This window comes from Mesoplodon densirostris, chromosome 4 (assembly GCF_025265405.1).
Source record: "Mesoplodon densirostris isolate mMesDen1 chromosome 4, mMesDen1 primary haplotype, whole genome shotgun sequence".
NCBI lineage: Eukaryota > Metazoa > Chordata > Mammalia > Artiodactyla > Ziphiidae > Mesoplodon > Mesoplodon densirostris.
In genome coordinates this window covers 38,695,958-38,723,146 of record NC_082664.1, presented here as the reverse complement: position 1 = coordinate 38,723,146, position 27,189 = coordinate 38,695,958, and the positions used below count along the sequence as shown (strand labels likewise).

The 27,189-nt window shown below is 40.9% G+C and overlaps 1 protein-coding gene across 5 annotated transcripts; it reads right to left on the bottom strand.

The window, feature by feature from the left end:
- Positions 1–2,579: 2,579 nt before the first annotated feature.
- On the bottom strand, positions 2,580–27,050 carry ZBTB25 (zinc finger and BTB domain containing 25). 5 transcript variants are annotated; one of them, XM_060096034.1, is made up of 4 exons: positions 26,328–26,603; positions 11,611–11,790; positions 7,748–8,691; positions 2,580–2,888 (listed from the first exon to the last, which is right to left on the bottom strand). In XM_060096034.1, the coding sequence occupies exons 1-4, from the start codon at positions 26,471–26,473 to the stop codon at positions 2,830–2,832; spliced, it is 1,329 nt and encodes a 442-aa protein (XP_059952017.1). In that variant the 5' UTR covers positions 26,474–26,603; the 3' UTR covers positions 2,580–2,829. The 5 variants fall into 5 exon arrangements, with proteins under 5 accessions (XP_059952017.1, XP_059952014.1, XP_059952013.1 ...); XM_060096031.1 differs by lacking the exons at positions 2,580–2,888; positions 26,328–26,603 and adding exons at positions 25,383–25,543; positions 26,643–27,050 and having other exon boundaries at positions 3,394–8,691; XM_060096030.1 differs by lacking the exon at positions 2,580–2,888 and adding an exon at positions 25,383–25,543 and having other exon boundaries at positions 3,394–8,691; positions 26,328–26,414.
- Between the last annotated feature and the right edge of the window lie 139 nt (positions 27,051–27,189).

Below are 27,189 nucleotides of genomic sequence, written 5' to 3'. Positions count from 1 at the left end.
TTTAAAATGTTGTGATAGAGAGGACAGGTACCACCGAGCTCACAGAACAGACTATGCACATATGTGAAAGAAGGGCAATGTTGGGAAATGAGAACTGGTCCAGTAAAAAAAATCCTTTGAGATTCACTCCACTGGAATCTTTGGTCTGCATTTTAAAACCTTTTCCCTTATCTTTGCAAATGTTGTATCCTTTTCCTATAGAACCACCATAGGCTTTTTAGATTTTCCTCCCTACAAGGCACTTAGTACAAATGCCAGAAACCAAAAAAAGGATTTTTTTTTAAAATTAGGTACTTTCCTACATATGGTTTGGACTAAGTACCATATGGCTTCCACTACAGAAGAATGTGGCAGAGCTAAATTCACAAGATCTCATTCCTCAAAGGCCTGTTTGGTCCACAAAAATCTAACATGAACCTTCCTGAAATTCAGTAATAGCATAGATCAGACAATGGGTAACAACTGCAGCTGATGAAGGCCTCCTTCCCAGGCCTCCTTCCTGCACAAGCCTCTCCCCCAGCTCCCAAGAGAGCAAGGACCAGTTCAGTTGTGCAGAGAAGCTCTCCCAGAGCACTGCTATTCCTTCAGGTTTCTGACATAAAAGGACACCAAGGTTTTCTAATAGCTTAAGGGAAGATCCTTTATTTCCATTATTTTGATACAATATCACCAAGTTGTTTCAATGAAGAAAGTTTCAACATTATATAAATACTGGAAGAGAATTTATCTGGGAGGAAGCAGGTTCATTCTCCCAAGTTGGCTAATCAGTTGTAAAATAAATTTAAGAGAAGCATTTGGTGATGAGGTACAAAGTCCTAGGATAATATTAATAGTAAATTGCAAGCAGAAATTATGGGGAGGAAAGGGTAGCCTGTATTCACTCAGTATTGGAAGGTACAAGAACTCTATTAGAAAATGTCTCAACCATCTCGGAGAATGAAACTGGTGGAAGGAAGTGAGGGAAAAAAGGGATAAAGAACAGCAGCTTAGAAAGCCAGTTGTTGAATCACAGTTGAAAGAGAAAGTAAATTTCAGAAAATAATATACAGGCCAAACTCACAGGTTGTGGCTATGAAGAAAAGAAGCAAGAGGTAAGAAACTAGGGAGTATTTACTCAAATGTCCCTGGATTTATCTCTTGACCAGGCAGAACACTAAAAACTGAGTTTGCTGTCTGATTATAAGAACAAATGTGATTGAGACTAAAATTCAGAAGCCTTAATGTTAAAGACTTAAAAGAATCCTCAGAAATGCTTGATATAACAAGCACACTAAATGTGATATTTTAAAAAGTTATCTGCTGCTATACAGGTAAATTGAAGCATCTTGATCAAAGAGGAATGTCAATATATTTCAGTACCTAATATATTATGGGATTCAAGGAAGATTCTCATTAGTCATGACTCTATAAAGTGAAGCAAGATCCAGGAATAGCTAAGTATTAAATAAATATGAATTAAGCAAACAGTGATGCCAAATTTGAGCATAATGTAAAATAGACTTTTAAAAGGTACACTGGTGCCACCTTTTGGCCAGATTAAATATTTACACAAATTACAAACTGATCACATTTTAATTTCAGAGAGACCTTATTAGAGACACAATTGTTTAGTTCAAAGGTTCTATGAACAGACTTAAAACTGTCTTGTTGCTTAATACATCTATGATTTTTAATAATCACATTTTGTACCTTTGAAAAGATGGCATAAAAGTGAATACAAATAGAAATTTAATTCTGAACAAACACATCTCATACTCCATAAGAACTGTATTAACTTCAAAGGTGACTGGGACAAAAATCGCTAAATTTAAGTTTTGTATCCTTTAGCTCTTGACAATCCTCACAAAACTTACTTCGCCCTTTTAGACCAGGAGTAGCCTATCTCGGCACTAGTGACATTTTGGGCTGGAAAACTCTTTGTTGTGGGGCCTATACTCTACACTGTGAGATGTTTAGAGCAACCCTGGTCCCTCTACCCACTAGAGGCCAGCAGCAACCTTCCCCTACCCCCACCCAGTTGTGACAACCCAAAACACCTCCACATTGCCAAATTTCACCATGGTGCAAGGGGACCACCCCGTGTGATAGTTAAATTTATGTGTCTAACTTGACTGGGCCATGGGATACCCAGATATTTGGTCAAACATTATTCTGGATGTGTCTGTGTTTCTGGATGAGATTAACATTTGAATCAGTAGACTGAGTAAAGACGACTACCCTCTCTAATGTGAGTGGCCCTTGTCCAACCAGTTGAATGCCTGAATAGAAAAAGCTGACCCTCCTGAGAGTAAGGGTAACTTCTGCCTATTAAGTTGGGACATTGGTCTTTTCCTGCCTTTGTGATTCTCAAACTGCAAAGTTTGGACTGGAACTACACCATCGGCTTCCTTGGGTTTCCAGCTTACCAACTGTAGATCTTGGGACTTGGCCTCCATATCTGCATGAGCCAATTCTTTATAATCAATCAATCAATCAATCTTTCTCTCTCTCTCTCTCTCTCTCTCTCTCTCTCTCTCTCTCTCACACACACACACACACACACACACACACACACACGCAGTGTGGTTCTGTTTCTCTGGAGAACCTGACTAATATGTCCTGGCTAAGAACCACTGTTGCAGATTATGCTACTGGAGGAGATAGAGAGAAAATAGGGAAGAAAGGAAGGGGCAAAGCAAGAAACTTCTGGGAAATGACTACATACTACCTTTCTTTCCAGAGATGGCAGTTGGAAAGCACTTGATTAGGACACCACTATTCTATTAACACAGATTATGGTTGGTAAGAATTGGACTCACTGATGCATTTCTGCATCACACATCCAAAATGTTACCTGGTACAGAGACTACTTACATCAACACTAGGAAGACAACATTTGGCAGACACTGCTGTAAAATAAGAACACATTCTATAAGCTGAGCTAATAGAAGGTTTTGTTTAGGATCAAGTCACATTAATTTGTCATGATAAAATACATGAAGTTCACAGTTTTCATTCCAAATGGAGAATACGAAACTTTCTGAAATAATGTTTCTGAAGCAAACTCACAATACATTAGGTGGAAGAGTTTAACCATACAATATATTATTGATTTCAGTCTCCTGTATTATGTGTTACTATTACTAGTACTTTGAAGATTTCTTCAGGGGCCCTTTTTCATTGTACAAGTTTTTTCTTGTTTTTCTTTTTTTTTTTTTTTGGCCGTGCTGTGCAGCTTGTGGGATCTTAACTCCCCAACCAGGGATCAAACCCAGGCCTTCGGCAGTGAAAGTGTGGACTCCTAACCACTGTACCACCAGGGAATTCCCTTCTGCCTTCTTTTTTTGCTACAGGTTTTTGAAATCCAAGTTTCTTTGAAAGTATTTAAAGTTGATATTTTATTTAATCTGATTAAATGACTTTATTTGGCACAAAATAGAAGAGTTGATGACAGTTAACATCAGTTGCATCGGAGCAATATCTACTAATTAATCAAGTGTGGCACAGATATACACTGAAGCACAAAGGATTCTTCCAGGTCTTGAAGACAAAAATCACAGTTTGTAATTCCTTATATTTAAGACAACCAGGCATAGGATTGTATAATCTTACCAGTTTTCAAAAAAGTCCAACCATACAAACACGGAAGTACAGCAAAGAATAAAAATGTACAGATTTCATTCTTAGGAATTCAAAAATTAATTGTAATAAAATACCACAGAGCTACATTTAGTTTAAAACATACAAAGATACAAATTACATTATAAAAATTCTTCACATGGCCTATTTTTACCTCAATTACTACAAAAAAATGGATACTTCTCAAGGATCTCAGTTACAACATCAAGAATTTGCCTGTGCAAATAAACATCAGTGGAATTATACATTTTCCAGACTATCTTCTTCCATGATTAATATGTATTTCCTTCAGTTTTAAGTGAAGCCTTACTATTTTGACAAAACATAATGAATTACTCGGTTATTTGCCCTGCTCCATTTCTGGTCTCCATCTACTTTTTAGATGACCTACATCAGAGAAATGAAAATGGTATTCTCTCCATTGCTTTTTTGTTCCTTTTCCTATATGTAAACAATATGTTTGGGGGAACTTTAAATAAAGTTGAACTTGGCAAGGTTTCATTCCCAATAACACCAAAGAATTAATATCCTCCTTGTTAAAGGCTGAAGAGAAATACTGATGGTTAAACTATGGTAGGTAGAATAGGAATTCTAGCAACACTGCTATTTCTAGAGTATTTGTAAAAAAAAAAAAGAATTCTGCCAATTAATTATTGAGTATTAAGTCGTACATGACTGCTTTTAAGACATTCTAGAATTTATGAGTTGGAATACTAAAGTTAATAGGTTTAGCTGCAGAAAACATGTAGAATGTAGTTTTCTTTATATGGTTGGTTTTTACCAATAATACTGATAGAACCTAACACAGTTTTAATACAAATCCTCACAACACCCCTGTGAGGTAGGGATTGCTTACAGATACTTTACAGATGGGAAGTCAGAAAATCAGAGAAAGAGAGAATAATCTCAGGAGATAAATCAAGAAATTTTGGTTTTCTTATAAGGCAGACTGCACTTATCAGATACTGAGTTCTGACAATAGGCTAATAAGGACAAATACTGAAACAATCTGTTTTCCTCCAGAGAACAATTTTATGTGGGATCTAGAAAGAAGGGAAAATTCTAAGCTGATCCAAAGGGAAAATGTCTGTCTAGTACTTGCCCAATACATTAAGGTGTACACAGCATTTCCAGTTTTAAGAGTTTGGTAATCATCATGCAAACGATACTATATCGCTAAGATAATAGCTCCATTTTACAAATGATGTAGTCAAAACTAAAGGGTTTTGCTGGAAGGACTTTTTTTATACAAAGCAGATTTTTCTTAGTGAGGAATCATGTCTTAAAAAAATACACTCAGGGCACAGTGTTAGTCATAAAATAGCTATTTTTAAAATATTCCTGTTGAATGAATGAAAACGATAAAACTGGGGTCATTCCCCACACCACTATTCACTGGCTCTCTGGAACCCAGGTTTTGGGATTTTTTCCTATAACATGGAGTAATCATTTTCCCACTTCCTAATACAGACAGAATACTGTGAAGATGAAGGAAAGAACATTTGTTTTGAATTCCTAATATTAAAAGGAACTTTATGAATAAGAATAAAAATACAGTTAAGCACTCTTTTCTTAACAACCAACAAAAGTAGATATATCTCTGCTTTAAGTTAATGTTGTCTATCATGGACAGTCAGCCAAAAGCAAACTTTTGCCACATCCAGACTCTGCCCTGAACTGCTGCCCTACACCACAATTCATATGCACACTTACTTCCACCCTTTAGCTATACACACTTTTTTGTGTCAACGACTAATGACTGAGCAAGTAGGAAAGAAAACAGAAGAGAAAAATCAGGAAAATTTTTATCTAAATGAGAAAAATAAAACTTTACTTGGAAAAGGCTAGGGAATATATCTAGAATAGCCTAAGATACATGAAATCAATGTTAATATTTGTGTTCATCCTATGAGATGAAGTCTTTGAGGACAGTATGAGTTGGAATAATTACTTAAATGGTTTACGTATAAGATTAGATGCAGTTCTGACACTAAAGAGCAATACATTTGTTTTAACTACTCCCAATACAACTGACTCGGTATCAACAGCTACTTAGATTTTGCTCTTAACACATATCAACCCGGGCCCCACAAGGCTTCCCATCCATGTCTAGGACAGAAACTCAACCACCTTAGACAGTGTCCACTGGTTTTCTTCATTCACTCCTTAAGAAAAACTTATCAGTTCATAATTCACCTAAACTCACTGATAACCCAGAGAAAACCTTTGTGCCCTTAGAATGAGCTGGATTTCTCTTTGAGCCACCTCCTGACTGAACTCGGATACTGTTGAGGAACTCTGATGTCAGGAAATAACTGCAGAAGTGAGCCGTCAGGAAGGAGATCAAACAGTTTCTGTATGTAGTTTAATTCTAATCTTCACAAACCAAATTTATTAAATTTACTAAAATACCTGTGAGGTTTAGAATTTAGCAGGGCAGCATACAAAAAAAGATAAGGCTGTTCTGAAGCCTTTCTCTTTTGTTATCCTTGACTATCTAGTATTTTAAATTTAAACATCTCAGAAACAATTTACGTCTATCCTCTGTGCTGAAGTTTAACCAGCTATTTCCCAGCTACACAGAGCAGGAGAATCTATCATTCAGTCCACCAATTTTAATTTTTCTGGAATTTTAGCTTTGTAAGTTTCACCAATATAAAAGGGAGTTAAGTTGATTCACAGAGGGAAGGCTGTCATGCATTTTAAACATAGTTCTAGGACACTGACTGTATCTACTCTACTGGTTTTATGGACCAGAAAAAAGTTAAAATTGTGCCACCGAAAAATTACCTTTTCAGGTGATTATTAGAAAATTAATGTCAACCCAGGTAGCCTAGAAAATCTTCTGATACTGTGGGTAGAAAGATAATTTGTATTTTATCATTTACCTCATAAGCTCATGTAAACCTCTGGTCATAAAAATCTCAAACTCCCTTAAGGTCTTTAAGAAAACACTCTAGATTAAGATAACAACACTAGGGTGTCAGTCAACACAGATCTATCTGAATTTCTGTCTCTAACACCAGGGGCTTCTATGCTTATCTATGTGTATGTATCTTACTGTTTCTTTAAGTTTTTGTGTGTGTTTCTGACTCTTCTCCCCTTCTCTCTCTTCAATATTTTTTATTGAAAATGAGGTATGCTCAGTGTTAAAAAAAATAAATAAAGCCACATAAGATGTTGCAGAGCTAGTAAGTAAAAAGTAATTTAAAACTACTCATGATTTGGTATAGCTATGCCTTAAAACAAATGTTTTATACATTATAACATATAGTTATGCACTAAAAACTATTAATTCCCTATATGGCAGAAAATATTTTAAAATAATCCTCATAAGGGCTTAATTCATGTGGAACATTAACCAAAAGTGATAGTCTAGAATATTCTTCAAAAAAGATTTCACTTATTTCATATTCAATTTGATTTTACAGATTCTACAACCTGGAAAAACTTCCATACTTCTTTATTGATTTCTGATTTCTAAATTGTGATTTAATTTATGAAAAGTTCACAGCCCTAATTGAAGGTTACATTTTAGTAGCTATGTATCAATATATCTTACAATAAGATCTATCTAATACATACAACCTTAAAACTATGGATAAATGGTAAAGAAAAAGTCAATAGAACTTGAGGAGAAAAATAATTTATGAATTAAAAAATGCATGTGAGGGCTTCCCTGGTGGCGCAGTGGTTGAGAGTGCGCCTGCCGATGCAGAGGACACGGGTTCGTGCCCCGGTCTGGCAGGATTCCCACATGCCGTGGAACAGCTAGGCCCGTGAGCCGTGGCCGCTGAGCCTGCGCGTCCGGAGCCTGTGCTCTGCAATGGGAGAGGCCACAACAGTGAGAGGCCCGCGTACCGCAAAAAGAAAAAAAAAAAAAATGCATGTGAGTTTTCTTTTTCAGAACTGATACAAAAATCCTGAAGGAGAAACTGCTACTCAACCAGGATAGTATCCACATTTTCTTGTGTGAGTTCTGACTCTAAGGCACAAGATGAGTCTAACTGTTCTTGCGACAAGCGAGAACTTTTCAAGGGGACGTCAGACCAGCTGTCACAATATGGCTGAAATCTCTGGGCTAATGTATTACCAAACCTTTGGCATCGGTTATATCTGTAAGATTTACCTTTGTGTGTATACATGTGCTCCAGTAATTGGCTCTTTCGGAGAAATTTATGACCACAGATAGTACAGCTGATTTTTCTTTTCCTTGAAAAAGAAAAATTACAGTTTAATTCTACTGGCTCAGTGTCTTTGGAGATCAAAGACACTTGACTGATCTGCAAAGGCTCTGTGGTACTCCGGTGTGAGTGGTCAGGCTGCTGCTCATTATCCTTGACAATGAAGGAGCTAAGCCTGCGGCATTCAAGAGCCTCGCTATTTTCATTAAGTGGATGCACTTCACCAAGGTCGTTACTTTCCAGAATGGAAGCAGGGACACCAAATGGGAGGGATCCAGACACGTGGGTATGGAGATGTTGTCTTAGATTACTACGGGAATCAAAACGTTCCCCACAGTAATGGCATAGGTGTATTTTGATACCGCTTTCAGTGGAAGTAGGGCCTGTCACCTCTGAAGAGGGTGAGGGATGGCTCTGGGAAATCACAGATTCGGGGTCACATCTCTCCTGCTTGATGGACACGGGGGGCTTCTGGTGCTCCTCCAAGGCCTGGGCAGCAGGATGGGCCCTCTGCTGGTCTGCAGTGCCATCATCCAGCCCAATAGCAAGAGAGAGCTGCAACTGGGGGTGGTCACCCTGGACAGCAGCTCTATTTCCATTGTTATTGGAAGGAGCTTCCTTGACCTCCAGCCCTTGTTTGACAGCTGTTTTTTGGGTCGTTGAGATCTGAATGCCATATAAATTTGAGGACTGCACAGTCTCTGGTGAGAACACTTGATTCATTTCAGTCGCAATGTGAGAAAGGTAGTCGGCGTGAAGAAATCGAATCCCTTCCTCCAAACGACTATGATCCACAATCTGTTTTGGCCCTTTCCCCGTGTACATAATGTGCAACAAATAGCTGAATATGTCAGGTTGGATGTCAGTTGGTTGTATTTTTATGCATTCACTGTTAAAAACAAAAAAACAGACCCACACAGAATGAAACAACCCGGTTGGCCTTTTAGTTAACAGTACACAGTCTTAGGCTAAAGCAGTTTCTTCCTAAGAAGTTCTAACTTAGCAATCTGCCTTGATGAAACTCAGCAACAAAAGCTTAAATTTTCATTGTATACCAGTTTTATGGCGCAGCAACAAGTCTTCATGTATTCAATCTACTGCCTAAAGTTAAGAAACACAGATATTCTGATTAGTTCAACATTTAATTAGTGACTCCTAAGTGATATGCATTTAAACTGCATGCCAGGGAGTAGAAAAATGATGAATAAAATAGGTACCCTGCTCTTAAGGAACTTAACAGTCTATTGGGTATATAACCAAAAGAACTGAAATCGGGAACTCAAATAGATACCTATAGACCAATGTTCATTACAGCATTATTCACATTAGCCAAAAGCTAGAAACAACCCAAGTGTCCATCAGCAGATGAATGGATAAACAAAATGCAGTATATACATACAATGGAATGTTATTCAGCCATAAAAAGGAATGAAGTTCTGATATACGTTACAAAATGGATGAACCCTGAAAACATGCTGAGTGAAATAAGTCAGACACAACGGGACAAATTTTATATGATGCCACTTATAAGAAACATCTAGATTAGGAAAATTCATAGACACAGAAAATAGATTAGAGGTTACCAGGAGCTTGCAGGTGGAGAGAATGGGGAGTTATTATTTAATGGTTACAGTTTCTTTCTGGGGTGATAAAAAGTTTTAGAAATAGATACTGGTGATGGTTGCACAACACTGTGAATGTGATTAATGCCCCTGAACTGTACAAACAGAAATGGTTAAAATGGCAAATTTTATGTTTACATATATTGTACCATAATAAAAAATAATTAAAATTTTAAAAGGGTCTATTGGAATTGGTACTATTTAGAATTTTAAATCACACTAACCTTATTTTGGCTTCCAAACTGTATTAATATATCTACTCTTTAAATCGCAAATGAATACAAGTGTAACTTTGAAAAGGTTTAAATTAATCTCAAGCCCAATTTTCACATATGAATCTAGAATTCAGAAAATAGATGGAAATAACTGTGTAACAAGAAATCAGGAAACACCCTGCAAAATTAGGATAAAAACAACCTGAGGGAAATGCTGGATGACAAGGAACAGTGGAATCAGTTGATGGACTTACCTTCCCTGAAGCAAAAGTTTGTGCCAATACATCAGAAAGCAAGTGTCAGTACGCCGGCAATCCATTTCTTTAGTCCTGACATTTTAGGATTCCCTCTTGGGTTTCACTCTTACCTGTGACTCTTACCTCACTGCCATGGTCTGTGGCAGGGGTTTTTGATATCAGCACGGAGCTCTTTTAACTGAGGATTTTTAGTTGCTCAACAGAGATACCACAAAATAGGCCTGCTACCTCTGTATCCCCTGCGTTTAGTTTAGCATGGTGCCTGGTACACAACAGGTGCTTTAAGAGCTGAACCAACTCATTGGTCTCAGATGAGGCTTATGGGAAGGTAGCGTTTCTAATCTAGTTTCTACACTGACACTTAAGTCGGAGAGAAAACTCTTTTGCGTGGCAGAAAAGACTACCCATGACCTGTCCCCGACTCTAACCTCCTCTCCCCTTTGTGTCATATATTCCAATCATTCTGATCTACTCCATTTTCTGAATGTGCTAGCCTGGTTCATATCTGCATATGTTTTCATGCACTTTCCCCCTTTGCCTGCAACTGTAACTTTTTGCGTTTCTCTACAACATCTGAAAAACTCCTCCTGATCCTACAACATTCAGAGCCTCTGTAAAACCTGTTCCAACCTTCTCAAAATAAGGCTGCTGACACTCCGCTCTACCTTGTGCAGCACTTCTATTATAGACATCACAGTAACTATTAATAGCAGCAGCTAACAGTGCAAAGCTCTGTTCTAAGCATTTTAATATTATTAATCCATTTAATCTTCTCAATACCATGGGGTGGGTATATTATTCTAGTGTTTTACAGAGAAGGAAACTGAGGCGCAAAGAGATCAATTACACTGCAATTATTTTCTTTACATGCATTATCTCTCTCTTAGACTATAAACTTTTTTTTTTTTTTTTTTTTTTTTTGGCTGCACCACCTGGCATGTGATCTTAGTTTCCGACCAGGGATTGAACCCACGGCCCCTGTACTGGAAGCAAAGAGTCTCTTTTTTTTTTTTTTTTTTTTTTTAAGCAAAGAGTCTTGACCACTGGACCGCCAGAGAAGTCCCACCATGTAAGGTCTTTTAAAAAATCATACAGTGTTGCATCACTTTTTACCTAGGAGGTATTAAAGCTATTTTTTTCCAAGAGCTCGGAATCTGGATACCACTTTATAGCCCCCTCCTTAATACCCCATGCTGGGGCAATCTAAATTAAAAAAAATTTTTTTGAAAAAATATTTGAAACAAACGACATTTGAACTGTAATACGGAATATAAAGTGGGCAGAGTTATGACATTGAAACCTTGCTATGAAAGTGTTATGGAAGAGAAATTAATGGCTTAGTGATTAAGAGCACTGATTTGCACTTGAGTTTAATATATTAGCTGTATAATCCTAGATGGACAAGTTACTTAACAACTCAGTTACAGTTTCTTTTTCTCTAACAAAGTATGGATAACAGAATTTACATTAGATAAATGCTTAGTGCTTGTTTATGGTATAAGCCTTCAATAGATTTTAGCCATTATTGTTTTCATTCTTATCTTCTACCATGGACCCTACACAGAGTTTAATGACAGATGTGTAAAAAAATTATAAATTTTTATTATTTCCTAAGGTGATCCCGTAACAAAGAATCCCCAAAATGAGATTATAATAAGGCTTGGCTCTAACACAGTATCAAAAATTCTTCTGATTTACAAAAGCACATCCTTACCTTGTTTGGTGAATAAATATCATCTTGAAATAGTTAGAAAAAGCAGCAAGCACTGCTCTGTGGGCTTTGAAGTAGACATCTCCAATAGCAACTGTGCAATCACACAGAAAACCAAATTCTCGCTGCATGTTCAGCTGCTGCAGAAGGACAAGGCTATGGCTAGCTGTGTCCATTGTGGCCCTGAGAAAAAGGATAATATAGATTTCTTTTTTTACAAGGTTGGCTATAGATCACACAAACCTAGAGAATACAAGGAGACCTAAATTTAAATGAAACTATTCAACAGTTTTCAATACTGTTAATTTTACACCAAACTTAGCTAACATTAAATACCCCATTATGACAATTGATTTCAACCCTGCTGAAATGATAAAATGTGGCCTTTTTAAAATCTGGTAAGAAGGTGGCTTGGTGTGGTGACAAAGACGTGAAAGGAAATCTGTCCCTTTTTATCTATGCAACCACCGTTTCCAGTCCTCAGTTTCCTCACTGGCAAAAATGGGAATGAGGTACTGATCCTTGCCTCAGGGCCAAATGAGATAAGTTATGTGAAAAGCACCTTGTAATGGAAACTACTATTCAAATGTTGACTATAAATGTTAATAACTTTACAGTGTGTCCAGCCTGGGCTAGAGCTGTCACTGCTCCTTAGGGATCCTCTGTTATGCTCAGGGGACACTGGCCTCCTAACTATCATATAATGTTTGGGTAACTTATCAGTCACAGGAGCCCTTAAAATAGATGTCAAGCCACATCCCCAGATTCACACGGGGCCTGAAGCCCGATGGGAAAGAACCTAAGCCCGACCTTAACTGGACTCAGACACATACAAGCATGGAGGTTCCCGATGAAGTAGAATGAAGGATGGGACCACTGGTCTCAGGGGAAAAAATCACGCATGAGGAAGAACATGCAAAAGAATTCTGGCGGAGAAGTCTAGTGTAAGCAGAGCAGCAAGAACATTCATGAGGGCCCTGGGAGGTGGGAGGCTGTACCACCTTCTCCTTCCTCCACCCTCTCCACCTCAGCTGTGCAGAGAGAAGGCAGCTGTGGTATAAAGGGCATCCCTGGGGTGCTGGGAGAACCTCCTCTAAAAAAGCAGGTCCTAAAAAAAGAAATGAAGTTTTCCTACTAACCAGAGAGACCAAAGTCTTAAGGAGGTCAGTGATGAGAGTGTGGGTTTAGCTGTCTGGAGACTAGCAGGAGCTTGGGCAGCAAAATGCTGAGTGGTGGATAATATAATAAAAATAGTCAACAGTTTATACTGTTTCCTGTATGTCAGGCATTTTTCACTCATTTAATTTTCAGTTCAACTCTATGAGAAAGGAAATACTCAATGCATCTTACAGATGAAGAAACAATCAGCACAGAGAGTTAACTGACCCAAGATCACACTGCTCGTATGTTGCAAAGCAGGGGATTCAAACCCAGGCACTGGACTCGAGAGCCCCAAGGTCCTCCCTCTCCACCTCCCACAAAAAAACATGACTCATCAACTGAAGGAACCTAGGGAACAGTCTACACATCAAGCACCCTGGGAAGCCTGCAAAGAATCAGGGAGAAACCCAGATTTCCTACTGCTTAAGCAAATGTGACACAGCAAAACAAACATTTATACTTATTAGTGGATAAAGTCTAGATTATAACTGGTAAAGATAAAGGCAATTATTATTGATAAAAGGTTAAATCTTTTTTTTTTTTTTTTCTTTGCGGTACGCGGGCCTCTCACTGTTGTGGCCTCTCCCGCTGCAGATCACAGGCTCCGGACACGCAGGCTCAGCGGCCATGGCTCATGGGCCCAGCCGTTCCGCAGCATGTGGGATCTTCCCAGACCGGGGCACGAACCCGTGTCCCCTGCATTGGCAGGCGGACTCTCAACCACTGCGCCACCAGGGAAGCCCGGTTAAATCTATTTTTATTAAAACTACATATATAATGTACTAATATGGAATAATCTCCAAGACATAGTAAGTAAAAAAAGCAAAATGTAAAACTGTGTAGAGAAGACTACTATTTATGTAAAAGTGGTAGTGGTTATTTTATTTTTAAAGGTGGGGGAATTTACACATAAATATATTTTTGTTTATATACACATGTCTGGAAAGGTTCAAAGAAACCAATTTTGCTTCTGGGAGGGAAACTAGGGAGCAGAGAGTTAAGGGTGGGGGGAACTATACTGTTTGAAAATGTTGAAATATTTCAGACAGACAGTAGGTAAAGAGAACAAGGTAACAAGCACCCACCCCTGGGCACAAAAAGTAAACATTATAAACAGGGTAGAGACACCCTGGCATCTCTCTCACACTCTACCCCCCCACCCACCTTGCCTACAAAGCTAACCACCATCTTGATTTTGGTGTTTATGACTCTCCTGTACATTATCACATTCTTACTGAATGTGTTCAGATTCCTTAAGAACGTCTGGTATTGTTTTGCATGTTTTAAAATTTTATACAAATAATATTATACTTTAGGAATCCTGCAACTTGCTTCTTTCAACTCTACATTCATACATTATGATACTGAGCAGGGCCCTGTGGGGCTCCTGGGCACAAAGGCTTTCTGTGTCCCCCATTTCTTTGATTACAAGACATAGGTTTCATTCAGCCTCCATGACCTTCCCTGAATTCCAACAGGCAGATTAAAGCAGTTATTAATTCGGGAAATGAGGGGATGCTAGACCAGAGAGAAATAAACAGTCATAGAAACAATAGTGCAGCCTTTGTGCAACGTCTTGGTTCCCCATCAAGGGATACACACAACAATATCTTTGAGCTGTTTTGGAGATACTGAAACCCCCTCCAGGTGGGAGAAGTTAAGATTAACGATGGTATGCTGCCCACAAGCATGCAGACCCCAGACCAGCTGGAACCTGAAGGTTGATGTTGCTGACTCCTACTTACCTCACCACCAACCCATCAGAAGAATGTCCATGAGCTGATCATGCTCTCTTGGAACCATTACTATAAAACTTCTCAGTATCCTCTCCAAGTTGGGACACATAGTTTTTAGAGGCAGGAGCCCACTGTGTCCCCCTTTGCCTGGCAAAGTAATAAAGTTATCCTTTTCTACTTCACCCAAAACTCTTGTCTCCAAGATTCAATTCTGCACCAGTGTACAGAGAAACTGAGCTTTCGGCATCATTACTTTTAAAAATCCTACTAATTCAAACGTAGTAGTTTCCCTTACTCCTCCCCCCAAGTAAAAATACAAAACAAAACAAAACTCTCCCATACCATCTCATTTTAAAAGCTTTTAAGCAGCAATGAAATAAGAAATAAGATAACAGAACGTACAAAGACCTGAGTCTATTTTCTAAGAATATAAACGAAAATCCAGGTTGTGGGTATTGTTCCAAAAGGCCATTTAACCAAAAGTCAATATTTATTGTATTTACCACATTTTCCTGATTCTAAAATACCACCAATTTATAAGGAGATTAAAAAACCAAAATAAAATTCCATATTGGAGATTTCAATATGTGAAAACATGTCTTAGATTCAATAAAATGGTTCAAATTGAAGTGCCTTAAACCAGTCTTACAAACTGTCCCAAAAAACCCCCCTCAGATCATAAATGTTCTCAACAGTTCCATATATACATATATATTTATACATATAGTGCATTAGTATAGTGAACTGTTGAACCATGTGGAAATGAAAATAGCACACTAAAAAGCCACATATACAAAAATCGGTGGTTAATGTTCTATGAGTAACAGTTAAATTCATTTATCGAACAAGTATTTTGTGAAGAGAAATTTAACAAAGAGAAAATATTCGAAAGCATGCCTTGTACAAGGCATGGGGACAGAAAAAAATTACAATGATGTTGCAATCAAGATTATAGGCTAACAGGGGAGACAAATCATAAAACACAGTAACTATGACATGAAGTAAAAGTGGTAAGGGCCAATAACAGCAGTTGGAGAACACACTATGAAGGGGAGATAAATGACAGGAAACCCAATGAAAAATAATCCATTTGAACTGGATTTCGATGAACAGGCAGAAGGTGAACATAGCATTCTAGGCAGAAAAAAATAGAATGAGTAGGGCTTCCCTCATGGCGCAGTGGTTGAGAGTCCACCTGCCAATGCAGGGGATGTGGGTTCGTGCCCCGGTCCGGGAAGATCCCACATACCGTGGAGTGGCTGGGCCCGTGAGCCATGGCCGCTGAGCCTGTGCGTCCGGAGCCTGTGCTCCGCAACGGGAGAGGCCACAACAGTGAAAGGCCCGCGTACCGCAAAAAAAAAAAAAATAGAATGAGTAAAATCACCATCATTAGGCCTGGGAATCAAAACTGCTCTAGTAGCAACATACACAAAAGATTAGCAAGGGAAAGGCACGGAGAAATAAAGACCAGCAAAGTAGCCTTCTGCAATATCCAAACAACAGCAGTGGGAATGAAGAAAGGAATACAGGAAGATATACCAGATGGAGACTGACATGACTTGGCAGAGGACTGGATGTGGTCAGCCACAGAGAAGAGCAAGTCAAAAGTGAGGCTCAGAATTCCAGGTTGGGTAACTGGAAGAATTCATTCATTGCTTTGGGTCCTATTTGCAGAGTAACTGCCATGTGCTAGGTTGATACAAAGGTAGCATAGCAGAACGCCAGAGGAGAGGCACAGAAACTGGCTTGGTAAGAGAGAAGTTTCATTTTGGACACAGTGAGTTTGATGTGTCCACTCTAGGACATCTGAGTAGAAATGTTTAGTTACCAGTGGAGACAACAGGCAGCACTGGAAAGAAGATTCTCTGCAATAACAAGGCTCAAGTCACCAGGATTAGATGGGACTACTGAGTGAAATAAGACGGGAAAAAAGCTAAGAATGAATCCTTGAAAGACAAGAATAGTACAACTAGACAGAAGAAGAGAAATAAGAAAATATATTGTCATTGAGAGAGATAAAGAAAAGGCAAGAACCTTGGTGGGAGGAGGTGGCAATGGTATAAAATGCTGCAGAGAAACACAGGATGAGGCCTATTACAAACACCCCCAAGTGTGCTGACCAAGAGGTTTCTGGTGACCTCTGACAACAGTCTGGGAAAGCAGCAAGAGCAAACTATCTGACTGCAGGGGAATGTCAGAAAGCAGAGGTCATAAAGGGTAGGTACAGACAGAACAGGAGGACATTGAGGGAACTGCAGATCAAAGACTTTCAGGCTGAAGAGGGGTGTAATCTCTAGAAGCCGGAAAGAATGCAATCAAAAGTGTAAGTGGGGCCTCCCTGGTGGCGCAGTGGTTGAGAGTCCGCCTGCCGATGCAGGGGATACGGGTTCGTGCCCCGGTCTGGGAGGATCCCATATGCCGCGGAGCGGCTGGGCCCGTGAGCCATGGCCGCTGAGCCTGCGCGTCCGGAGCCTGTGCTCCGCAACGGGAGAGGCCACAACAGTGAGAGGCCCGCGTACAGCAAAAAAAAAAAAAAAAAGAGTGTAAGTGTAGGAACTTCCCTGGTGGCGCAGTGGTTAAGAATCCGCCTGCCGATGCAGGGGATACAGGCTTGAGTTCTGGTCCGGGAAGATCCCACATGCCACAAAGCAACTAAGCCCGTGTGCCACAACTACTGAGCCTGAGCTCTAGAGCCCACAAGCCACAACTACTGAGCCTGCATGCCACAACTACTGAAGCCTGCACACCTAGAGCCCGTGCTCCGCAACAAGAGAAGCCACCACAATGAGAAGCCCACGCTCTGCAACGAAGAGGAGCCCCCACTCGCCGCAACTAGAGAAAGCCCACGCGCAGGAACAAAGACCCAACACAGACAAAAATTAATTAATTAATTTAAAAAGTATAGGTGTAGCAGGTAGCCATGCAGAAAAAAGCAATCTCTTTTTCTGATGGTGGAAAGCAGATGGTTGAGGTAAGGAGAGAGAATTTGAATGTACTCTTAGATGGCATTGATTTTACAAACTATGAAGTCAGTCCATATGCAGAGGGAAGAGGTGAGTTTAGGCCTTGAAAGAAACCTATTAATCCCTGATGCTAATATAGTGTTGAAGTTTATAGAGAACTTTCACACACAATGATTTATTTCTCTTTCTGCTTTAGATGAGATCATTTCTATTTACTTATCTTCAAGTTCACCGTCATTCCTAATCTAACCCATTCTTTATTTCAGATATATTTTCAGGACTAAAATTTTCATGTCATTCTTTCTTAGTATCTACTTCTCTGCTAAGATTTCCAGTCTGTTCACACATTACAACCTTATTTTGCTTTACATCCTTGAGCATAGTTATAGTAGCTGCTTTAAATCTTCTCAGCTAAATGCAACCTCTGGGTCATCTTCGGGTCAATCTCCACTAATTAGGGTGACAGTTCCCTGTTTTTTCATATGTCTAGTCACTGTGGATAATATCTTAGACACTGTGATTACTAAAGACTCTAGGTACTGTAATATTCTTCTAAAGCATACTGATGTTTTTGTTTTTTGCAAATTAACTAGGCTGAACTTAAACTCCAAGTTCTGCCTCCCTGTGGTTTAGTATTTTTGTTTTTTAACATCTTTATTGGAGTATAATTGCTTTACAATGGTGTTAGTTTCTGCTTTATAACAAAGTGAATCAGTTATACATATACATATGTTCCCATCTCTCTTTCCTCTTGCGTCTCCCTCCCTCCCACCCTCCCTATCCCACCCCTCTAGGTGGTCACAAAGCACCGAGCTGATCTCCCTGTGCTATGCGGCTGCTTCCCACTAGCTATCTATTTTACGTTTGGTAGTGTATATATGTCCATACCACTCTCTCACTTTGTCACAGCTTACCCTTCCCCCTCCCCATATCCTCAAGTCCATTCTCTAGTAGGTCTGTGTCTTTATTCCCGTCTTACCCCTAGGTTCTTCATGACCTTTTTTTTCTTTTCTTTTTCTTAGATTCCATATATATGTGTTAGCATATGGTATTTGTTTTTCTCTTTCTTTCTTCACTCTGTATGACAGACTCTAGGTCCATCCACCTCACTACCAATAACTCAATTTCGTTTCTTCTTATGGCTGAGTAATATTCCATTGTACATATGTGCCACATCTTCTTTATCCATTCATCTGTCGATGGACACTTAGGATGCTTCCATGTCCTGGCTATTGTAAATAGAGCTGCAATGAACATTCTGGCACATGACTCTATGAATCATGGCTTTCTCAGAGTATATGCCCAGTAGTGGGATTGCTGAGTCATATGGTAGTTCTATTTTTTTAAGGAACCCCTCCATACTGTTCTCCATAGTGGCTGTATCAATTTACATTCCCACCAGCAGTGCAAGAGTGTTCCCTTTTCTCCACATCCTCTCCAGCATTTATTGTTTCTAGATTTTTTGATGATGGCCATTCTGCCCGGTGTGAGATGATATCTCATTGTAGTTTTGATTTGCATTTCTCTAATGATTAATGATGTTGAGCATTCTTTCATGTGTTTGTTGCCATTCTGTATATCTTCTTTGGAGAAATGTCTATTTAGGTCTTCTGCCCATTTTTGGATTGGGTTGTTTGTTTTTTTGTTATTGAGCTGCATGAGCTGCTTGTAAATTTTGGAGGTTAATCCTTTGTCAGTTGCTTCATTTGCAAATATTTTCTCCCATTCTGAGGGTTGTCTTTTGGTCTTGTTTATGGTTTCCTTTGCTGTGCAAAAGCTTTTAAGTTTCATTAGGTCCCATCTGTTTTTGTTTTTATTTCCATTTCTCTAGGAGGTGGTTTTTTTTAGTGCTAGGTGTGCTGTTTGGAGGCTGATCAACACAAGTATACGTTTAGGGGCTGGTAAGAGATCCAAGCTGAGTTTAGATACAGGATTTGGGGTCTCCCCCCAACAACCTTTCTAGGATTTTCCTCCTTACTTTCTACCTGTGTGGTCACTCTGAACTCTGTCCTCTTTTCTTCAAGCAAGTAAGACTACGGGTTATTATCACAGTTTTAGCCATCCCCTCATGTCCCCAACTGGGACCTTCTCTCAGGCTAAAAGCCATAAAAATGGAAAATTATTCACAGCTGTTCCATTCTTCCAAGCATAGACCTCATTCCAGTTTCTGCTTGCTTTTTGTCACTCTCGAATACCATCTGGTCGTTTTAAAAAATTTTTTCCAAGTTTATAATTTTTATTTGCAGAATTGTCCTGATAGGAACTCAGCTGTCACGCTTTATCAGCAGTTCTAAAAAGTTTTGGTCTCAAGATCCATTTACACTCTTAAGAAAAGTATTAAGGGCGGTTAAGAACTGCTGTTTATGTGGATTATATTTATCAATATTTACCATATGCAGAATTAAGAGAATTTTTTTAAATTTTAATATATTTGAAATAACAATAAACCCATTACATATTAATATAAATAACACATTTATTCTAAAAAATAATTTTTTTTAAGTGAGAAGGGTGGCATTGCTTTATAGTTTGCAATCATCTTTAATACCTGGCTTTAAAAAATACAGCTGGGTTCTTTTCTCTGTTTCTGCAATCAATCTGTTGCCACATGTTGTTTTGGTTCAAATGTATTAAGAGAATTTGGCCTTGGCAAAAGGGAGATACTTGTAAACCTACTGAAAGGGTTTCAGGAACCTTCAAGGGGTCCTTGGACCACACTTTGAGAACCTCTGCCCTACACTATCTTTTTTTGATCCTATGAGGTAGTGAAGCAGGTACTGTATTACTTCCATTTTCTGCTTAAGAAACCACAGGCTCAGAGAAGGCAGGAAAGGTACCCAAAGTCAGACAACTAGCTGTTAAATGGTGCTGGTAGAACTTCAGTTCAAGTCTGACTTCAAATTCAGTGCCCTTTCTTCAAAATTCCCATCTAGAACTTTCAACATATATACTGATGGAAGACTTTGCAAATATATTGAATCAAATAAGGGGATAAATGTTCCAAGTTTATAACATGAAACAAACTCAAATCTGTTAAAAAAAAAAAAAGAAGTCATACACACACACACACACACACATATATATAAGTTCATCTAAATTTGTTTGCATAATAGACCTTTCATGTGTTAAGGCAGCACAACCAGATTTTACCTTTTTTTTTTTTTTTTTGCTTTATAACAAATTTAATCAGTTATACATATACATATGTTCCCATATCCCCTCCCTTTTGCGTCTCCCTCCCACCCTCCCTATCCCACCCCTCCAGGCGGTCACAAAGCACCGAGCTGATCTCCCTGTGCTATGCGGCTGCTTCCCACTAGCTATCTACCTTACGTTTGGTACTGTATATATGTCCATGCCACTCTTTCACTTTGTCACAGCTTACCCTTCCCCCTCCCCATATCCTCAAGTCCATTCTCTAGTATTACCTCATGTTAATAGAGCCAATACATCACAAAGTTATTCAGAACATTTTTCTAATGTAACTTACTTTGCAGATTATTAGCTAGGCTTTTTATATGGCCTTTGCTCATCATTTTTTGACCACTCATTTTATTTTCTTTAGTATGTGGGATAGCAAAGTTTCCTATGTATACAGAAACATCTTAGAAGTCGCATGTGAGAATTTTTGGTGGAAATTCAAAATGTAAGAGAAGTTGCAAAAAAATAACCTATCATTATATTTACAAATACTATAGCCAAATGTAACAGTCCTACATCTTAAAATGCTTTATCTGTTATCAAAGTGGTATTTATAATAATGGCACTGATATTTAAGAGACTACAAAAACCTTGTTTACTTACTAGACTGCAATAACTCTGGGTTAGCTCAAACTAAGTAAGCTAGAACAGCTTAATACTAGTATCTATATTAGCTGAATTCAAAGTTAGCTTGATATCCAACATCTTTGATTTTTATTTATTTTTAAAAATCTATTATAATAGTTAGACTGAACTCTCAGATCTATGGTAGCCAGAGTGATGTCCTAGAATACACAGCTTTTCATTCTTGCAGGCTATAAGAATCTTTTAAGAAGAAACAGGGGGGCTTCCCTGGTGGCGCAGTGGTTGAGAGTCCGCCTGCCGATGCAGGGGACGCGGGTTTGTGCCCCGGTCTGGGAAGATCCCACATGCCGCGGAGCGGCTGGGCCCATGAGCCATGGCCGCTGAGCCTGCGCATCCGGAGCCTGTGCCCTGCAACGGGAGAGGCCACAACAGTGAGAGGCTCACGTACCGCAAAAAAAAAAAAAGAAAAAGAAGAAACAAAAGGAGTAAGACATCTGTTTCTCTGGAAAACAAAGTCTTAGATATTTTCTTTGTGGTTCTCACCACTGTGACTTTATTATTAATTATTGTTAAGACATGGAGACAGGAAAGTTAGCCCAGGAATGTGCACAGCTTTTTTGAGATACTTACTCATGGCTATAAATACAAAGGTAAAAGCAGAAATATCCAAAGTGCTACATAATAAGACTTTATACAAGGATTTTAACTTTTGTTTGTTTGTTTGTTTTGTTTTGTTTTTTTGCGGTACGCGGGCCTCTCACTGTTGTGGCCTCTCCCGTTGCGGAGCACAGGCTCCGGACGCGCAGGCTCAGCGGCCATGGCTCACGGGCCTAGCCGCTCCGCGGCATGTGGGATCTTCCCGGACCGGGGCACGAACCCGTGTCCCCTGCATCGGCAGGCGGACTCTCAACCACTGCGCCACCAGGGAAGCCCAAGGATTTTAACTTTTTAATGTACCTTCACATGATTGTGGTGGTGTAACGTTTTATAACCAAGAGAATGTTTGCAGAAATCATTTTACCCCAGAATAGTGGCTCTAACTGCCGACTGCATCGTAAAACCTTCCATGTAGAGTTGTACTGATGCCTGAGTCTTACTCCAGATGAACCCAAACAGAACTGCTGAGGGTAAGGCACAGATCCTTTTTTAAGCTCCTCAGGTGATTCTAATATAATGCCCCAATGAAGAACCACTGCATTAAAAGAACAAGGGACAAAGGAAACCCTAGAGACTATTTCACAAACTAAAGTTACAGAGAAAAAGACGCAATTTCACAAGAAGTGCTCAAAATGTGGGAATTATACCAGTTACATTAAATGAACAAAAATGGGGCTTCCCTGGTGGCGCAGAGGTTGAGAGTCCGCCTGCCGATACATGGGACGCGGGTTCGTGCCCCGGTCCGAGAAGATCCCACACGCCGCGGAGCGGCTAGGCCCGTGAGCCATGGCCACTGAGCGGGCGCGTCTGGAGCCTGTGCTCCGTAACGGGAGAGGCCACAGCAGTGAGAGGCCCGCGTACCGCAAAAAAAAAAATAAATAAAATAAAATAAATGAACAAAAATCAACCACTGTAATTCTAATTTTAACTTTAAACTAAAATATTAGCCAGATTAAGAAACAAAAATATTCCCAAACTAACAGGATGGGTATTGTGGGCGGACGAAGAACACAACATTTTCAAACTTTTAAAAAAGTACTTAGGAAAAAGAGGTGTATTTAACTCTCTCATACACCATTACACCTATTTTCATAATAGCTGAAAATGACATGGAAATTCCAAATCTGAAAATTATTGTGTGAGGTAAAACCTGCAGTAATTCTAGGCATTTGCTTATGAAAATCACTGAGAGTATAAGAGAAGAGGGTAAGAAGCAGACATGGTAGATGACACAGGAAAAGCAGTCATGCTCTAGAAACCTTTAACGGAACAGGGAAACGTTAGTTTGGGGCCTCCTGCCTGTTGGCAGTCACAGCCAGCCTACTACATCTCTACCCCCATCTAACCAACATGTGGGATGCCTGATAAAGCTGCAACATCAGGCAAACAAGAATGCTAACACCAGTGAGGGCAAATTGCTACTGGACTTTAAAAATACCAGAACCCCGTAAAGGAAAGGAAAAGATTCTTCTTAGTCTGCTAAAAAAAATAAACTATGCATTTCTGAAAGAAGAATAAGCTACTCACAGGACAGGAGAAAGCTGGAAAACAACAATGCTAGTACACACCTAGAATACGGTATAAACAAGAATGATTATAACTTCTGAATATAGGTGAACCACTACTTCCTTTGCCATGGAATGTTCCACAAACACGTTATCCACATGGGCTAATGAAACCCTTTGCTTAAAGTGCCTAGGGTTTTTCAGGGGGAACAAAAAGTCGTTGTATGACTGATTTGTAACCAGGGAAGAAATGAATTCGAAAATTTTCAAAAATAACTAACTTAACACTATAAACACTTTTTCTCCAGGTAAGGTTAAAAAAAGAAAGAAAGAAAAAAAAATTCCTACTAGCAAAGGGAAAGTAGAAGTGTTAATAAATTCAACCAATAATCCTGAAACTGATGTTTGTTACTTTCTTTCCTCTTCCTCCACTTTCCCTAAGCAAGTTCAAGTAGCAATATCTTTTCTATCCTAGAGGAAATACTGTTTAGTTACTATCAATAGCTATTATTATACAGAATAAATAGTATGTGCAAGGCCTTGTGCTAAATGCTCTATGCACATTATCTCTTTTAATCCTCACCATGACTATATGTATTATTTTTATTTCCATTTTACAGATGAGGAAAAAACCTAGGCTTAGGACACACAACTAGCAAACAGTATAAAGTGGGGATCAAAAGCTACGTCTGACTCCATAGCCTGTGCTGGTAACTACAAACTGGAACAGTATTTTTCTTAACATTCTTCTCTCAAAAGACTGAAGTTCACATGCAATTTGGAATAAATAAGCAGAAAGGGGGCACAGGAAGTGGTGCAGAAATACTTTATAATTTATCAAGATAAGAGCACCTGTGCTGCTTTTTAAGACAAGGGAAAAAAAAACCCTCAACGCTTTTCTGGCCCTGTTATTACTAAAATGGAGAAGTTTTTCTTTAACAAGATGGTCAAGCACCATCTATGGACCATAGTAAATAAATCACTTTGGTTCAGTGGTGAGGAGGGCATTATGCAACACTTCCCAGCACAGCCCTGGCCAGGGTAATTTATGGCCAAGGCACTTGGGCCCCTCCTCCCCAGCTAGACAGCCTGGCTCCTTCGCATTCCCCTCAGGAGATAGGGTGGAAGCACACAGCTCCACTTTCTAAGGCATAGAGGGCAGCTGAAAGTCCTGCTCAGCCTCTCTGGGCAACCACAGGCGCCAATAAATCAGCCACAGGCGATTCTCTCATCCCCTCCCTGGCTAGAAGTGGTAGCAAGATCTAATGCAAAAGAGCACTGACCGGACTTGGGAGATAAAGTGATTTAGGCTTGAACTCTACTGCAAATGACTGCATCATCGAAGCCAGGTAATCTCTGAGACTCTTTCCTCACTTGTAAGATGGAGACAATACTACCTCCTTTTTGCTAAGTATTCAAAATTCGTCTATGAAAGCAGCTAGCCACTGCAGGTACTCAATAAACAGTGACCACACCTGAGCAGAATCCCTCTACTACCTCCAAGACATTCAGAACAGGGCTGGGCAAAAAGGTGTAGCAAGTCATGTGAGGCCCCCTCCTCTTTTCTTGCTGACCATCCCTGTGATGCTCCACTGCTTCCTGATAATCTCCCAGCCATCAGAACTCATCTATTCTGCTTCCTATCCCATCGGTGTTTTGTTCCCTATTAAGGAGCTGATGTTTGATAATGGATTAATAATTTACACTTAATTAAAGCACATGCATACTGCTAAGGAGGTCTTTGATGCCTTTACCTAAGGAAGCAACCAATGCTGTAAACCTTGGTTACTGTTGCATAGAATAGGGCTGAATTTTTGGGGGGGGGACGACAAACTTTGATCCCAAAGTACATTAATAGGCAGCTTATTCCACCTAGAAATAGTCAACCGCATTCCTTAGGACACCAGAGCCATCACACTAGCCAAGTCTGATTTCTCAATAACTGGAATCAAGTCAAACATAATCACCTCTGGCAGACAGTCTCTACAGTGCGTGGGTTAAACTGGCACCGCACTCCAGCTGTGGCGAGGAGCGTAACGACCAAGGCATCTAGAGCCTTGGAGTCCAGTTAGTGAAGAGGTATGGGACTTCGATCAAGCTACACCGTCTTTCGGCCTAGTGTCCTCATCTGTAAAATGAGAGGGATGAACTGCATTTTCTATAAGGCCCCTTTCAGCTTTAAAATTTGTGATTACAGGGCTTCCCTGGTGGCCCAGTGGTTGAGAGTTCGCCTGCCGATGCAGGGGACATGGGTTCGTGCCCCGGACCGGGAGGAGCCCACATGCCCCGGAGCGGCTGGGCCCGTGAGCCACGGCGGCTGAGCCTGCGCGTCCGGAGCCTGTGCTCCGCAACGGGAGGGGCCACAACAGTGAGAGGCCCGCGTACCACAAAAAAAAAAAAAAAAAAAAAAAAAAAAAAAAAAAATTTGTGATTACAAAGTGTACTTTACACACTTCACAACATCCTTTGAGAATCAACAGCTTTGCCAAAAAGACTTTAGTCTCAAGAGAATGCATGCCATTGGGGGGAAACGGGCGTTAATTTATGAAACATGATAGCTGCTGTCAATTTCCAGGTACAGCTTAGAGCAGCTTGACAACAGCTTGCTTGCTTTCTCCAAATAATGAGTGCTAGAGAAGGCAGTGATAGATGGAGCAAGCTTTAAAAAGAAAAACTAACTTTGCTCAGAATGAGATTAATATAATCTGAAAAAAGAAAAATTAATTATGGGGATGATGGGGACTTCCTGCCCTAGAGACGGGGTAATCACAAACGGGGGTGGGGAAGGGAGGACAGTGGCTGCAGCGCCCTGCAGGTGACACCTGGAGGCCCGCCCATTGGCGAGAGGGGTCGGGGGTGCGGCTGCATGGGGAATGCCTCAGGCCCGTCGGGGCTTCCCGCGCCACTCTCACCCGGACTGGCAGCCGGAAGGACTCCGTGCCTTTAATGCGCCCCCGCGCCCTCTCCGGGCCTGCGTCAGGCCCCGGCAGCCGCCTGGTGCGGGCAGCGAAGGGCAGCTCTGGACCTCCTCGGCCCAGTTCTCACTCGCGGTTGCCATTTTCCTCCACTGCCCTGACTGACATCTCAAACGGACCAAAAACACCCCCCTCCCCAGCTACTTGCATCTGTCCCGCGACCGACGCAGCTGCAGGCCACCGCCCCAGGCGGCTCGCGACGGGAGGGACTGAGCCCGGGGCAGCCCACAGGGGCCGGGCCTCATCACTTACCCAGAGGCCGCCGCGGCGGGCGGCCGCTTGACTCCTCCGTGCGGGAGGGGCGGCTCCCGCGCCGCGTACGTCACGCGGCGGCGCCGGCTCACGCACCCCGCGGCCCGCTCTCGCGCGGCTTCCCGCGCCAGCCGTCCCGGGATGGGCCCACGTGATCGCGCGCCTCGTAGCTGGCGCACCAGAGGGGCGGGGAGAGGGTCGGTGTGCGTGCATGCGTGCGTGCGTGCGTATGTGCGCGCCCGCCCGCCCGCTCAAGTGGCCGGGCGGGGGGTCGGCCCGCGCTCCGGGTGGCTTTGCCACGGTTGCTAGTCGCGACTCTGTAGGCGGAAGCGTGGAGACGAGCCTGAGCGTCAGGCTCCCCACACACAACCGCGTGACCCGGGGACTTTCCCCAGGGTGTGCAAAAGCACAGGCACCCCCCCAGTTAGGAGATGGGGGCGGGGAAGGATGCTCCCGCGTGTTCGCGGGAAGAGGGGTGAGGGCGCGGGGCCAGGGAAGCTGAGCCACGGGAGCCTGGGAGGGGAGGCCGCCTGGGCGGGGTGGGGCA

What these genes read in the sequence shown, in the direction of transcription:
- ZBTB25 (XM_060096029.1), bottom strand. Translation starts at nt 26,473, where the DNA reads ATGGCAACCGCGAGTGAGAACTGGGCCGAGGAGGTCCAGAGCTGCCCT. An exon ending in CCTTCCGGCTGCCAGTCCGG is followed by an intron (nt 11,791 to 26,327) that starts GTGAGAGTGGCG and finishes CCTTTTTCTCAG; the next exon opens with GGCCACAATGGACACAGCTA. An exon ending in ATATTTATTCACCAAACAAG is followed by an intron (nt 8,692 to 11,610) that starts GTAAGGATGTGC and finishes TGTTTTTAACAG; the next exon opens with TGAATGCATAAAAATACAAC.